The 14755-nt window shown below is 44.6% G+C and overlaps 2 protein-coding genes across 9 annotated transcripts in view; one reads left to right on the forward strand and one right to left on the reverse strand.

Annotated features, from left to right (window-relative positions):
- Positions 1–14755, reverse strand: part of DENND4C (DENN domain containing 4C) — a 179582-nt gene that overhangs the window by 70432 nt on the left and 94395 nt on the right. For 4 of the 8 annotated variants that reach the window (XM_075078679.1, XM_075078680.1, XM_075078675.1 and 1 more), the window contains exon 1: positions 6509–6697. The exons of 2 other annotated variants lie outside the window; for them this stretch is intronic. The gene's annotated coding sequence lies outside the window, so the exon portion shown is untranslated. Of the gene's footprint in view, positions 1–5603; positions 5934–6508; positions 6698–14755 lie in introns of those variants that run through there. 2 more of the 8 variants (XM_075078677.1, XM_075078683.1) reach the window with 2 other exon arrangements.
- On the forward strand, positions 7108–14503 carry LOC142050232 (uncharacterized). The gene is made up of 2 exons (XM_075078684.1): positions 7108–7501; positions 8793–14503. Exons 1-2 carry the CDS (start codon positions 7479–7481, stop codon positions 9865–9867), a joined length of 1098 nt encoding a protein of 365 aa, XP_074934785.1. The 5' UTR covers positions 7108–7478; the 3' UTR covers positions 9868–14503.

Genomic DNA, 14755 nt, shown 5'->3' on the forward strand with positions numbered 1-14755 from the left:
AATTCAAACAGACGTCTTTTCCCAAGATTTTCTCCTGCACAACTTACACAACAGCACAGTCCCGTCACTCTACCCAATGCTCAGCTGCTGTGGCATGCACAAAATGTTTGAGACCCCTGTGTTCATTTCTCTGCACAGGATGAAGTGGAATTCACAATCTCTGCCTCTGCAAAAAAAAAAAAAAAAAAGTATCCAGCCCTCACAATGTGCTCCCAAGTATAGTGGTAGCAGAACATCCTCATTCTCCTCCACTGATGCTGCTCCACTGTACGCTTTAACATATTACTGGCTGGTAATACGCCAGTATTAGGCATATGGGCAGGTGCAGGTGGGACAATAGCTACATAGTCAGAGTACTTACCTGACAGGTCAGCCAGCATTTCAGTCCCTGCTCAAAAGAAAGGGCATCATACAGCCCTCTACAGCACAGTTCTAAAGTTTTACACTTTTTTTTCCCTGTCATTTTTTAACAGGCCTAGGTAGGACAGCAGCAATACAGACAAAAAGAGTAGGGATACAAATGGAGTGATATAAGATAATTTTGCAGTTACCAACCTGGATAACTTAAATGCAAAGTATTTCACCTTAAATGTTCAATCCAGCAAGCATACCCATTAAGGATGAGATTTTTAAAAACAGACAGGAAACAATTAGGCACTTGAGGCTCAAAGCAGTTTCCCTTCTCAGATTTGTGCAACATCTGGCTATTAATATAGCTAGTAAAACAGTCTAAAATGTTAATCACTCTCAGAGGAGTGACTTATTTAATAAGCATTTTTTTCCTAGCAGAATCAGTTAGATCAAAGAGACTAAGAAGGAGAGGTTTTGAGATTAACAGTGCATGCACTGTACATCTGTATCTCACAGAAGAAAGAAAAAAACCTATAAATGTCTTTGTGCATGATTTTTCTGTTTTCTTCAAAATAAACTGAAGTGTCACATTAGTCATTACATTCACAGTGATTGAGTCACCTAAACCCAAAGGAACTTAAGGCTTTCACATGTAATTATCTTACACGAAGATGCCTATAAAAAAAAGTTCAAAGTGGAAATGCAACAAAGTATATACATCAGAGTTTGAAATTACACTGCTGTTTTAGAAAAGCATGGATCACATACTGTGCCTTTTCTCAAAGGTAAACTTTCTACTTGGTCTACCCAATCCTGAACAACATACTCCTTTTATTATGCATAATGTAGGTTTGGTTTATTCCTAGAACTGTACCAGCATAGCCAGGAGTGCATAAAAGACTTCTGCTCTTCAGAAATATGCAGCTATTCTGGTGTAAGCCTGTATGTATGTACACCACCACCAGCAAAACCAATTTTTCATTTGTAAAGTCTGTTCTGTTTATGACTTGTGATTTTCTTATACCAGTACAACTTCAAGTTTGCCTACATAGCTTTTTAGTACTGGAAAACTCTAGTTAATGTTTATACTTTATCCATGTAACAAAACATAATCAGTCTTATACAGGGAGAATTACTACTTAAAGCCTAAGGCATAACTGAAATAAAAAATAAAAATAAAAAAAGCTAAGTAAGGATACATCCCCAACATTATGCAAGAATCTAAGGTCAGAAGAAATTCAGGTCTTTCACTGATGATTCTAACTGCAAGAATTCACTTCGAGGCAAGTAAACATTGTACAAGAGACATGTAGACTTGCTTTTTCTGGTTTCATAACAACTTTGAGAAAACAGCAACATGTTGATGCAGATCAGAAGTTTTCTCTTTTATATCCTGCTTACCCTTTAGTATTCAGAACTGAAAACAAACCTGAATGTGACCAATAAGAGGCACACTGCACCCATTCATTAACAAACCACATAGACACATCACAGCGGTTCATGACTTAAAAAGCTTACAGGAAAATGACTTGTACTTTCTCCTTCTGCCAAATCCAAATTTTATTTGTAGATGCTTGTGGGACCTGTTCAGAAAACTAAACGTAACCTCACATGGTTAGCTTTCCTAGACTCCTTCTACAGGATATGGAAGAGAAGCTTCAAATGACAACTGAGGGCACCTGAAGTCAGGCTTTCATTGGGAATGACCCCCTAAAAAGTCGTTGATAACAGGGGACAAAGGGAGCTGAGAAAAGTGGGACTCTCTAGGCTAAAATTAACTTCTGTCAATATCCCTCTTCAGCCACATCTTTAGTGGTATCAGAAGCTTAACAGCTACAAGACACATAGGTTTTACATACCTTAAACACTTCTCAGGCCACCCACAACCTTGAAAGTATTTCCTCTGTCAAATACACAGCTTATATTTTATGATTTGTCTTAAGGACACCTGCAAGAGATATTGTCTATGCCTTCCAAGAAAAAAACAAACAACCTTCAAACACAACAATTTTCTGACACTTACATCTAGATACCCGGTAGTTCATATTCTCATTAAGGTCATTCATCACTTAAAATGTTACTGGGAGAGCTCAAGTGTCAAGAAAACAATGAAGGCATAGGTACAAATGACTCCCCAGTCTAGTCAAGCTGCTGCTGTTACTTCCGAGGATGGCTGGCTGATCAACGGTTGAGAACTGGCCACACCGGTTTTCGTATTTTGCAACAGCCCCATTCGATGATTAGAGTAACCGACTAAATAACCTGTTGCTGTGACTCCGTGGCTTACTTTATTTTTCCTCTCAATAACTTTCTCTTAGACCGACATGGATATCCTGTAGAGGTTTCAGGGGTTAACTATACAGCTATAGATGCCTTGATTTCTTGCTTTTCCTGAAACACTAATTAAGTGCTTGATCCCCTTTTTCTTCATATGCTGCTCATAGGTCGCTGCTCTCTAGTTGTGGTTCTCTCCCTCCCAGCTTCAACCACACTTTTATCCCGTCTTAAAGCAGAAAGATATAGTTCACACATTATATAGCCATGGCTGGAGGATATCTTACTCGCAAGACTTCTACCTATGTCAGGTTTCTTATCTGGGTGACAGTACAGTTTCTTCCCCAAGAGAATAACAAAGAAGGCTGGAGCCATGTTATGTGACACCAGGAATAGCAGCACTGGGTTGCCCAACAGGGGAAGGAAACGGGAAAAAAAAAAGTTTTAAAAAAAAAAGTCTTGCTTTCAGGACTCACACAATGCCTCAACATGAAAGACTTGCAAAGGGGAAGAGGAGCACTGAAGAATGAATCTGTGGCTAGACTTCAGTTTAAGCATTACTGATCAAAGGCTGTAATTAATTATCAAGGCAAAAGCTATCACTGAAATGTGTAGGTTCCGAGAAAAAGCAAAAACATGGGGTTCTTTGCTTCTCTGGTAAAAAATGGCTAAGTGTTGTAGTAGAGTTACAATTAGTTCACAACTGGAAAACGCTTTCATTTCAAGAGGAAGAAAGCTTCTACTACTTTCTAGACTTGTCATTGTAAACTCAGCTTTTGCTGCCAGAACGGAACAACTTAATTTGCATGTCAATCCCTCATTTACACTATTTTTAACATCTTCTAGACAGAAAAACACAGGCTTTTGGCTGATGCTTGAAAAGCATCAAGTCTCTTTAGAGAGGTTTCTGAGAATATAGGAAAGTAACTGAAGTCACAAAATGTGAAGATGAAAGCAGAATAAGGCAAAACTGGCTCACTGCATTTAACTGAAACAAAGCAAATAGAATTTTTAATGACATACAAGTCAATATTCAGGCAAGAAATCATGGGGGTATGTTTTTACTGTGGCTATCAACAACTTTGAGTTTGCTGCTCTTAAAAAATAGAGTGAACACGAAGAGCCACATGCATAAACAGAGAACACCATTCTAATCTTTGCAATTCTGAAAACTGCTTTCAAGTCTCCTGCCTACCAAAGCAAACAGTAAGCATCAGGACCACATTTATACCCTTGAAGAGCCTGTAAGCAGAAACAAAGGACTAGAGTGAGATATTAACCAAGACAAAACTTTCTGCTCTATTCCAGCTTGGAATGCACAGCACAGTGTAACTGTATTCTTGAAACTTTAGAATAAGTAAGTCTGTATGCACACATTTTGTGACAGATGCAGTCACAGGAATAACTGAACATGAAACAGTCACACTGCACCACAACATATGCTGTAGTCCAGAAACAGTCTTGAACTAACTACTTTGCTTCTAACAACCATTTGCACAGAGGTCAGAGCTGTGAGCCTTGATCTCCACAAATTTGCAGAAAGCAAGCACTCTCATTACCATCATGGGTGTGGAATATCTCCAACAACACTACTACTTTATCCTACATGAAAAAAGCAGCATTGCATTTCTGCATAATCAAGTGCACCAATTTTGAGAGACCAATGATTTTTGTAGCAAGACAGAAGCTCAAAAGCACACAAAAAAAAAAATCCAAAGACTTCAGTTTACAGTCTGAAGCACTATAGGAAAAAAGCAGTTCCCACGATGCACAGTGCAGCAAACTGATTTTCATTTTACAGATTTGAATAAGCAATAATGGACAACTATCTGGCAAGTCACATGGGAAGCAATTTAATAACTATGACTGTGATCCCCACAAACTATTTTAGAGGTCACCTACACTAAGATCTGCAGGATCTTGAATATTATTCAAGAAAGCTGCATGCTGAAGGAGGGTAATCCATGCCTTGGAAAAACAGCAAGCACAGGAAAAAACAAGTTCTACCACATAGATTTCTATACTGCAAGCTTCCTTTAAACAAAAAGATGCCAGACTTAGAGTTTACAGGTGCTTTTTGTTGCTATTTCAGTCAGAAGGCTAAGTCAGTCAGAAAAGGAGACACTGCTACATGAAACCAGTAAGAAGACCACCAAACACACTAATCTTTACACATACTACTCTATGCCTATGGCTTCTGTTGAAATTTATCTGAAAGCTTAACAAATAAGACATCTGATCTTACATGACAGTCAAAAGACTACCTTACCTTCTTCTTACAACTCTGGCAATATACCTTTCCTACCTCATCCTACCAAGACTTTTTTCTTATTTTATTTTTAAGCAAACCCAGACACATGCATCAAGGCTAACACTGGAACTCAATTGCCCTTAAAGCATATTGCGGTTGAATTCCAAACTCACTTCTCCACTGGCCAAAGGCAGACCTAAGAAAGAACCAAGCTTAAAATATACCATTTCAAGCACTGCATTTCAACAATATGTAGCACTGCTACTCCAGATAAGAATTCATGTATTTTGAGTCAGAAGGATGTTACCCATATCACCATTTGGATATCCCAACTCTGCTTGAGTTAGATAGTTCTCATTCAACAAAATACAAATGCTGATGGGAGAGAAACTCCCCTTGCACTCTTTAAACAAGAAAACAAACACGTAAGACATGGTCCAAGAAAATCTCATTACATTTACTTTGTCCTATAGAGAGCCCAACCTTAACCTAAGAAGCATCAGCCAAATGTAACATTAAACTTATCTGTAAGTACTTAAAAACGTGCCGATCTTCATTTATAAACTTTTTTTTTAAAAAATCCAATTTTTGAGATTTTACCAGTACTGTCTGTGTGTGCCAGTAACCACTTTAACATGGAAAACAGAAATCAAATAGGCAAGCCAAAATTTACATTTCTGTTTTTTACTGAACTCTTTTTTAAAAAAACAAAATATGCAGAACTAACCTCTAAGTTTTATAACATCTTAATGATACATTCAGCTTCCAAACCACAGCATGCCTATTAGTAAAGGTGCCTTTATCACCGCGCGGCGGGGCGCGGCGGGGCGGGGCGCAACGACCCCTGTATTTCAAGCATCCCTCTAACAGGCACCACACCGGTGTTCAGGATCTCCGTTTCAGCTCCGACCGGAGAAGGCCGCCGCCCAGAAGTCTGAACACTTCGCTGCAGGCAGGACGCACCAGGCAACCGGGAGCTTCACTGCCGCCCGAGCACGGCCCGGGACCTCGCCTCGCCTCCATACCTCGCAAGGGTTAAATCCGCTGACGCAGGAGCCTAGGGGAGGAGCCGGAGCATGGAAAGGTAGAGAAAAATGGAGAGAGAAAAAAAAAAGGGAGGGAGCTGCCCGGGGACTCACCTGCAGCGCCTGCCACCTGTGCCGGCCGCACCCTCCCCCCCACCCCGTCAGGCCGAGCGCCGCCCGGAGACCCGAGCGCTCTCCAAGGGACGGCCGCGGCGGAGGGCAGCGGGGAATTTAACAATAGTCATGATAATAATTAAAATGTAAAAACCCAGAAAGCGCCTCTGCCCCGCCGCGGCGCGGATAAGCGCTAGCCCCAGCACGGAAGCTCTGCCGGGACCGCGCAGGGAGGGAAGGAAGGAAAAAGGAGAAAAAGAAGCCCTTCCCAGGGAGCGACTTGGCGCGAGGGGAACCACCCTGAGCTCCTTCCCTCTCCAGCCGCACGAGAGAAGCTCCCTCCGGAGGTGGAAGCGATGGAAGGGCCGGGGGAGCGCGGGTCCCCCCGCCGGAGTGCCGGCGTCCTGCCGCACCCCGTGGAGCGGGTGGTGGGTGGCTGGGTCCAGCGCCCGCTCCCCGCCTGTCAGGCCCCCTTCCTCCCGCGGCCGCTTACCTGCCGCCGGCTCGCCCGTCGACAGTCGCCACCGGACGCCCCTTGCCCGCCCCGAGGGTCGCGGCGCTCCCGGCCCGGAGCTTCTCCTCGCGCCAGACGCCTCCTCAGGAGCCGCCGGACCCTCCGCCGCTCCTGTCTAGGGAGGAAGCGGCCACCATGTTACTTTCTCCCCTGCAAACGCCTACAGGCGGATCCAGGGCCCGCCCCGAAAGGAGGCGGTGGCGACGGCCGGGTCTGGGACAGCAGTCGCTGCAGCGGCCAGGGGGCGCAGGCGGCTGTCGGGCTGCGTCCGGGTGGGCGCGGCCGCGTCGGCCTGCGGCCCAGGCGCCAGCGTGCCCGCCTAGGCCCAGCGGCGGACGGGGAGGCGGAGGGTGGGGGGAGGGGAGGGTGCCTCGGGAGGCCCGCTAGGCAGGCGGCGGCGGGGGTTAAGGGTCTGCAGGGTGCTGTCCACGGCGGGCGCTGTCCTGTGGTGCTGGGGCTTCTGTGAGGTGTTGGTCTGTTCCTGGGGGGGGGGGGGGGCGGAAACCTCAGAAAGGGACCTCGGCAGGTCTGTCAGCTGTCTGCCCAGACAAGGCTGCTCACTTAGCAGGGGATGCTAGGTACCTGAGTAGTGCTTGGTGCATTTTCTGTAAGATGGGAAGCTGTAGCATTATAGACAGGTTCAGAGGGGCATGCCTTGTCCCTGGAGAGCCTGGGAGTGCATGTCATTGAAGTTGTAAGGGAGCAGTTGTGTCAGCTGAATGTCTCTAAGTCCACAGGGCCTGATGGCATTCATCCCAGAGTACTGACGGAGCTAGCAGGTGTTACAGCAGGACCCCTCCTAACCATCTACCACAGGTTTTGAGACTGGGGAGGCTGGAAACACTAGAAGGATGCCCCAGGAAGGAAAGAGAAGTGGTCTTCTGACATTGCAGCTTATAGAAGCTTATATGTGCTCCTTTGGAAACCTTTGCTACATTTCCTGCTGGCAATGCTTTCTCTTCCAGGACTTAAGTGAGCATCCCTTCACAGGCTTGTTATCATTGTGCTCTGGGTTGTGGCCACTCAGATCTTGTAAACATCCAGGCTCAGAGATCTCGCCTCCTCTCTGGGCAACCCACTCCAGTGCTTAATGATCATCACAGGGATTTTGGTTTTGATTCCTTATATCTAGTTTCAGATGTCACTGTCTCACCCTCCCACCAGGCAGTGCTCGGAAGAGCCTGACCCTGTCCCCTTGATGCCTTCCCCACAGGCACCAGGGCATGTTGTGAGGTACCCTAATGCCTTCTCTGCTCCATGGTGAACTGGCCCCACAGACCCTCCTTGCCTCCCCTGAGCCCCTCTGGTTTTTTGACCTCCTTCCTGTCTAGGACCCCAAATGGGGCATAGTGCCTGGATAAGGCCTGATATGTGTTGAGAGGGGGATCACCCTTGTGCCCTCTGGCCAGGGGAGAAGGATAGGTGAAAATTCATAACAGCGAGCCAAGTGTTCTCTTTGCCCTGGGGGAGGAAGCAGGGGAGCCCAAAGGGCTGGCTAGCAGTGCTGGGCATGGGCAGAGCCTGTGGGACTTGTCCTACAGCCTCCAAGGGAGGCATGAACTGTTATCCCATGAACCCCCTGTACCATATGTGCCTAGAGACATCTGCCATGGTCAGAGCAACCTGATGGGGCCCAGGAAAGACATGGTTGAGGCCTCAGTGGCTGGCATGAGGCCAAGCACAAGGCAAAAGATGGGGGGACGGAGTGGGCAGTGGTATTACAGTAACCCCATACACATGTGCTGGGGCCCCAGTGCTGCTGGGGGACTGCTGTAGATGAGGATGGCCCATGTGATGTCCCCAAGCAATGGACAGTGACATCCCTGAGTGATGGGCTCTGATGTCACCAAGGGAGGAGCTGTAATGACTATGATGTTCACTGACCAACAGACTGTGACCACAGGTCCCTCGGTGCTTATATCTGCATGCTAAGTCTCACCCAGCCAGCTTGTACCTGCACTCCAGCTGAGCAAGCTTGTGAGGTTTGGAGTCTTGAGTGAAGCCTTTGGTGCTGGCATCATGCTTGGGGCATTGTTGGACAGGTCTTAGTGCCAAACCCCAGAGCCATCGAAGGATTTTTTCCTGGCCCTACCAGGTTCAGGCAGCCGGGGCACCCGGGAGGTATGCTTGCAGCAGCAGAGGTGAGCTGTGCAGGGATACCTCACCGTGGGAAGCTGGGAGGGTTTCCTTCATGAAGGACCTGGGCATTTCTTGCACCCTTCCCTGGGCCGGTCAATGACTGTGGGCTCTGTTCTTTTTCTAGTGCAACACCTGCTGCTGCAGATAATGGCTCAACATCTCAAGATCCCCCAAGCCCACCGCAGCATGTGGAGAACACAGCCATGGAGCTGGAAAACCGCTGTCCAATATGCTTGGACAGATGGGAGGACACCAGCTATGTGACACCATGCCTCCACCAATTCTGCTATCTGTGCATCCTGCAGTGGGCTGAGACGAAGCCAGAGTGCCCCCTCTGCAAGAGCATTATCCTCTCCATAATGCACTGGGTGCAGGCAGATGACAACTTTGATGAGGATGTCATCACACCACCTGCAGAACCATCAGCAGTCAGATGCCAGGCAGGAGGAGTTCCTGATGGTCCAGCTACCCAAAGCCTCCATCACCCTGCAGCAGCACCATCACAGCCTACAGGGCTGCTGCCCAGCCCTCCTGAGGGTGACCTCCAGCCCAGTACCTGGGCATACCTTTTTGGGAACCACCCAGGTCTCCTCCAGCCTATTCTGACTTGGATGCATCAGGAGCTGGGACTGATCTTTGAGAACCAGCATTCACGGACAGCCACAGTGGAGGGCCTCATCGTGTCTCTCCTGATTCTCTTTGGGCTGGATGAAGATCTACTGGTCCAGCTGCTGCAGTCCTCCCTCCAAACACACACGGCGACATTTGTGCACCAGCTTATTGATGTTGCTGTGCAGCAGTGCAGTGGGGAGGCCCGCCGTTTGCTGGTCCTGGAGGTCACCCAGGCTGCCGGGGGGCAGGACAGAAGCCCCGTGGCTTCCACTAGCTCTACTGCCTCCCAAGAAGGGTCTTCCACACCTGGCCTGGCTGCCCCCATCAGCCCTGAAGGAACCAATGATTTCAACCTCCCCAGAACTGCAGCAGCTGCCCATAATGAGAATCCTGGCAGCCATCTCTCTGCCCCCATTCCTATTGCCAGGGAGCAAGAGGAGCCTGAGGAGGACGCGGCAGGTCCATCTCCTGTTAGCCGGGGCACTGAACGCTCCCCTGGGGAGCCACGGCGACACCTGAAAAGGAGGGCAGGCAGCCCTGAAGCCTCTTCTCCAGCCAAGAAGAGGCCACCCCGCTGGCAAGACTAGAATAAAGGCCCAGGTGTTGGTGAAACCAGGACTGTGTCAGCAGCTGGGACATGCACTGGCTCTCAAGGGCTCCTGGTCCTCTTAAGTCTAATTATCGGGCAGTAAAAGAAAATGAAGGCCTGAAAACTACAGGAAAAAGTATTGGTGTTACTCACAGGTGGCATGGCTATCCCTACCCCTGCTGCTTTCTTTTCCTGGGGCTATTCCCACTGTTTCCTTTCATTGTGTGTAGCAGAGCACCATGGGGCTTTCTCACTCTGATCTTGCACAGCCTTGTTGCCCTGCTTTGACTATCATGGGGCTGAACATGTGCTCTCAGGGTGGCCATCTCCTCAGAGCTCAGTGCCATGGGTCTTGGCCTTCTGCTTTTGTGGGGCCCCTTTCTTTTGAGCAAAGTACCATAGCACCTGGCGCTGTGCTTTTGCAGGGGCACTTTCCCATGATTTGAGTGCCATGGGGCCTGGCCCTACAGACCTGAAGAGCCTCTTTTTGCTTGCTGATCAGAGTGCTGTTGAGTTGGGTTGTCCAGTCTTGCAGGGCCCTCTTTTCCCTCATAAATAAAAACTGTGTCTTCCTTTCTCACTGAACATTTCTATTGCTTCATGGCAGCTCTGACAATCACCAGATGTTCCACTAAGCCCATTTAATTCACTTAGCTGGTGGGAAACTCAAGGGATGTTTTAATTGATTCATTTTTTTCTGAACTTGTAAGTTGAATAAAATACCCCAAAAAGTCACTGAGCACCACAACTGTCACAGAAAGTGAGATGACCATCCTTTTGGTAGTAGCGAGTCATACATTGCTTCTGCCATCATTAAATTCCACCTACCCAAAGAATAGAACAAGGCCAAGAGAAAGGCAGCTAATTTATGTCTTTTTGTACCTCTTTGGCCCAGAGGCATCCTTGCATGTAAAATAGTAGGGTTTTTTCTGGAATATCATGAGTTACTTGATCCAACCTGCAATTATTATCTTTTAACAGGAGCAGATAATCTAAGCATCATTTTTTTGTGTTCAAAAATAATACTCTGTAGCATGCATGTGCCAGGTAGTTTGTGACTGATACTGAAAACCTATAACTTAAGTATTTTACATTACAGCAAATTGGTCTGTTTAATTTTAATCTTGGCAGCAAAAAAAAAACCAACCCTGTTCAGGGTGGGTTCAGATAGATTTCAAGAATTGTCTTGACTTCCATTTGTTACCAATTGTCAAATCTACAGCTCCAGGAAGGCCTGATTCTTTAGCCTCATGGGAGCAAATAATTTCTTCACTTTGGGTGCCTCTGACATGTGTAGGTGAGGATTTATACAGATTGAGTTTGTAATAAGCTTACTCAGATCCTTGGGAATAAAAATATAGTCCCTTTACAGATCCCTGGCTGAGCACTTGATAATTTCTTCAAAACTGCTGGAAGATTTCATTCCTTAATCCTGTAGTTGCTTCTACAGTCATAAGAATTAGGGGCATGACATCAGACACCACTTCATCTTCTCTGACTCTTGGAGTTGACATATGGAATAGCAATTTTGTCCAGAAAGCAGACAACAAAAATGAACAAAGGGATGGTTACCTGCTGGCTCAAGGAGTTCTGCTAATCACGATCTGTTAAAAATTTCTTGAAGTAATACTGTCACTAGTATGTGGAAGATCCTCATCATTCCTTACTTTTGAATAGCTGTGTAACATAGAAAGCTCCGAGTCCAAGTGTTTCATCTTATTGTACAGCTGGATATGATTTCAGTTTATTCTCTCAGACTGTATGATATGAAGTGGAAACTGAAGATTCACAAGCTCTTTCTGGCTTTAATAATTTAATCAGTGACAGAATAAACATATGCTTATTGTTATACATAGCTTCAGCTTAAAACATGTATCTGATTCACTTTAATTAAAAAAGTAGCTGTAATTAACAACTTTATTTCAGCAAACCCATCTACCTGAAAATCACCATTTTGTCTGTCAGTGTCAGAATTTCAATCCAGACTTGTATGTTTTGTCACCGTGTTGCAAGATCAAAACCTAAATTCTTGCTGGAAAGGTCTTCATAAATACCAGCAGGGGAGCCGAAGGATCCCTTTTTTATACAGACTTCTTTAGTGAATTAACATATGCTGCTTAAAATACTGGCCTAAATTCAGGAATAGTTTGAAATTATTCATTTAAAAATCAGGTTATCTCAATCTTCTCTGCATGAAACATGGCAGCATTTTTTGACCTATATCTTCCTAAGGCTTTCTCTGTTTACTTTTCTGGAAACACCATGTTCCCTTTCCCTTTAAAAGCTTTCTGTTACAGTCTCTCTGTCTCCATCTTAGAAGATAATGGGTCTTAAAATTGTTTTCAAAATACTTAGGATTCCCTCGACTATTCTTATATGAGTTCTCAGCAGCTGAAAAAGAGAGGTTACTCCTCAAAAAAAAAAAAGGATTGAGCATGGTACCTCTTAGTTTTGGCAACTCATAAAAAATGGGGTTTTAAGTAAGCACAAAGTTCTCCCAATGTCTGTTTCTGCTAGGAGTCTCCGTTGTCTGGTCTTTGCTGTTAGCTTTTGCTTTGTTTTTGTTTTTTTTTTTTAAGATTCCTGGGTTTGCTGTTAACAACAGCCACTTCCCTCTACTCAGCTGTATGTTCCCTATACTACTGCGTGTCAGACCCGACCAGCCAGTGTGCAGGAGCGAAAACACACAAAAGACAGTTGTTTTGTAAGTACATTCGGGTTTGTGATTTATGTGACTTTTGATCTACCTATAATTGCTGAGATAATTGATCCTATCCTGACAGGAATATCTCTTAACATAAATTTTGTTTTAAAGTTTGGGTCAGTTTATGCTGGCTCACTCTGTCCCTCGCCTGTCGAACCTGTGGGTACTTATCTAGGTCTTATTGGCTGTGTAACATAACCCAATTTTTAATTTCCTTTCCAAGAAAACTCATTTCTTGTAACCAGTTCAGTACCATAGACCCTGAAATTCTCACTATCTTAAATCTTCACTGTTTTTGTCATACTTGTCATCATGGATTACTGTTTTTGTTCCATTTAGACTTTTGCAATACAATAATGACAGCAAAGTGACTGTGAACTTGATTTGGTTTCTGGTGTGTAACTTACATAAAATAATATTCAAGGTAAGGAGAATATCATAGTGATTCATATAAAAGAGGAGATATTGATAGTCTGGAGCAGAAATGATTAGCAGTCCATGGGGAATACTGCGTTACCAAGATATCTATAAGTATTTTGTACTGAAAAGAGCAGTGTTAAAGAAAATACATATACAGTTTAGTTTAGAGATGCTATGATTTCAGCTGAACATATTGAAAATACCTGGAGAGGTTGTTTTACAGAGACACTAAAAGATCGTAACTTGCTTAGTTTATCAAATGATCTGGATTGACTTGATTAGAATAAATAAGGACCTTCAGAAAGAGTAAATAGGAGTTTTAATTTAGAGAAAAGCAACAAGAAATAATGGCTGGAATATAGTGCAATACAAATTCTAATGTGAAATAAGACATAGTTCGTTACCATGTAGCAATAACCAACAGAACCCACTGAATAATGGTAGATACTTAGTTTTTCACTGTTTTTCTGAGAAGCATTGTTTACTCCTGTGTAGTCTAAAGAAGGCAATATGAGCTAATGATTTTTCTTGGCTTCAACATCTATGATTAACTGCAACAATTAGCTCATTTATTTAAAAAAATAGAGGCTACCCAACTACCCCTTTGTTGGTCCTGTGAGGACTGATTGGCAGTGCATAACACTGAGCAAAATTAATTTGTTATTTCATTTATCCTTAACAGAAAGATAAAAGGTAGGTGTGGAAAGCTTGTCAATACTAACAGTATGTTCCTTTTTAAGTCTCAGAGATGCATTTGGAAATGGGTATGCTCCTAGAAAATGGAACAAAACAGAAAAGGAAATGGAGGCAAATAAAAATAAACATTTTTTCATTTAGGAATTAGAGGAGCAACAATTCTTACACTAGGGAAGTGCAAAATGCTTTCTGAGAAGGGAGCAGGGAGGTGGCTGGGGATTAGAGCTATTGTGAGGGTCTTTAAGTATGCACCCAGGTGTCTGGGAGCTGCATGGCATCAGTTACTCATCACTAACAGTGTGGGGGTTTCTCCCTGAGAGTTAACCACAGGCCTCTGCTGCTTGACTGTAGCTTTCTCACTACTTCCTGTTCTCTGACTCTCCCCCTCCTCTAGCCACTACTTTCCTTTTATCCCATTATCTAATCTCAGTAACAGCCACGTGTCCTCAGCCATCCCACCCTGTGAGGATATATATGAGGAGGAAAGCTTCCTATTAAGCAGTTCTTATGCTAGGATCTTTCGCTACAAACTAATGAAGACTAGATTTAGTATGTCTGCAGAGACAGATGTCTAAAGCAATCTGAGACCCATTAACTCAGGTTGTAATTCCACAAACACTTCAAGCCAAGGGAGGAAGCCTCCATCACATCCCAGTGCCTAGTTCTAAATTCTCTTCTTACCACTTTTATGCTGGCAAGACAGTCCACGTTCTTGCGGAGTGAATAAAGAGAAGCAGCTAACATAGTAAAAAAAGAAAAAAAAGCACAGTTTAGTTTTCTTGTAGCTTCACAAATGCTTTTGCTAGCAAAAGAAAGGCATCAGCAAGAGCATTTCTTTCCCAAGCTAGTCAGTCAGCTTAAGGGGTCCTTCAGAAAGTACCTCTGAAAAGCAATTGCATACTCATAGCAGATCTAGTTACTGTGGAAGGAAGTAAGTACTGTTGGAGATGTGGGACAGCAGGTAGAGCTGGCTCATCCAGACAGTTCAGGCTTCTTTAAAAAAATCTTAATGATTTACATTTGGAGTAAGTGAACTTAGAAGCTAAATCCACTCTTAAGATTGTAA

This window comes from Phalacrocorax aristotelis, chromosome Z, assembly GCF_949628215.1.
Source record: "Phalacrocorax aristotelis chromosome Z, bGulAri2.1, whole genome shotgun sequence".
Classification (NCBI taxonomy): domain Eukaryota; kingdom Metazoa; phylum Chordata; class Aves; order Suliformes; family Phalacrocoracidae; genus Phalacrocorax; species Phalacrocorax aristotelis.

Bases quoted from the DNA above. Each gene is read 5' to 3' on its own strand.
- LOC142050232 (XM_075078684.1), top strand. From the start codon at position 7,479: ATGCTTTCTCTTCCAGGACTTAA. The intron at 7,502-8,792 runs GTGAGCATCCCT...TTCTTTTTCTAG, and splicing joins CTTTCTCTTCCAGGACTTAA to TGCAACACCTGCTGCTGCAG.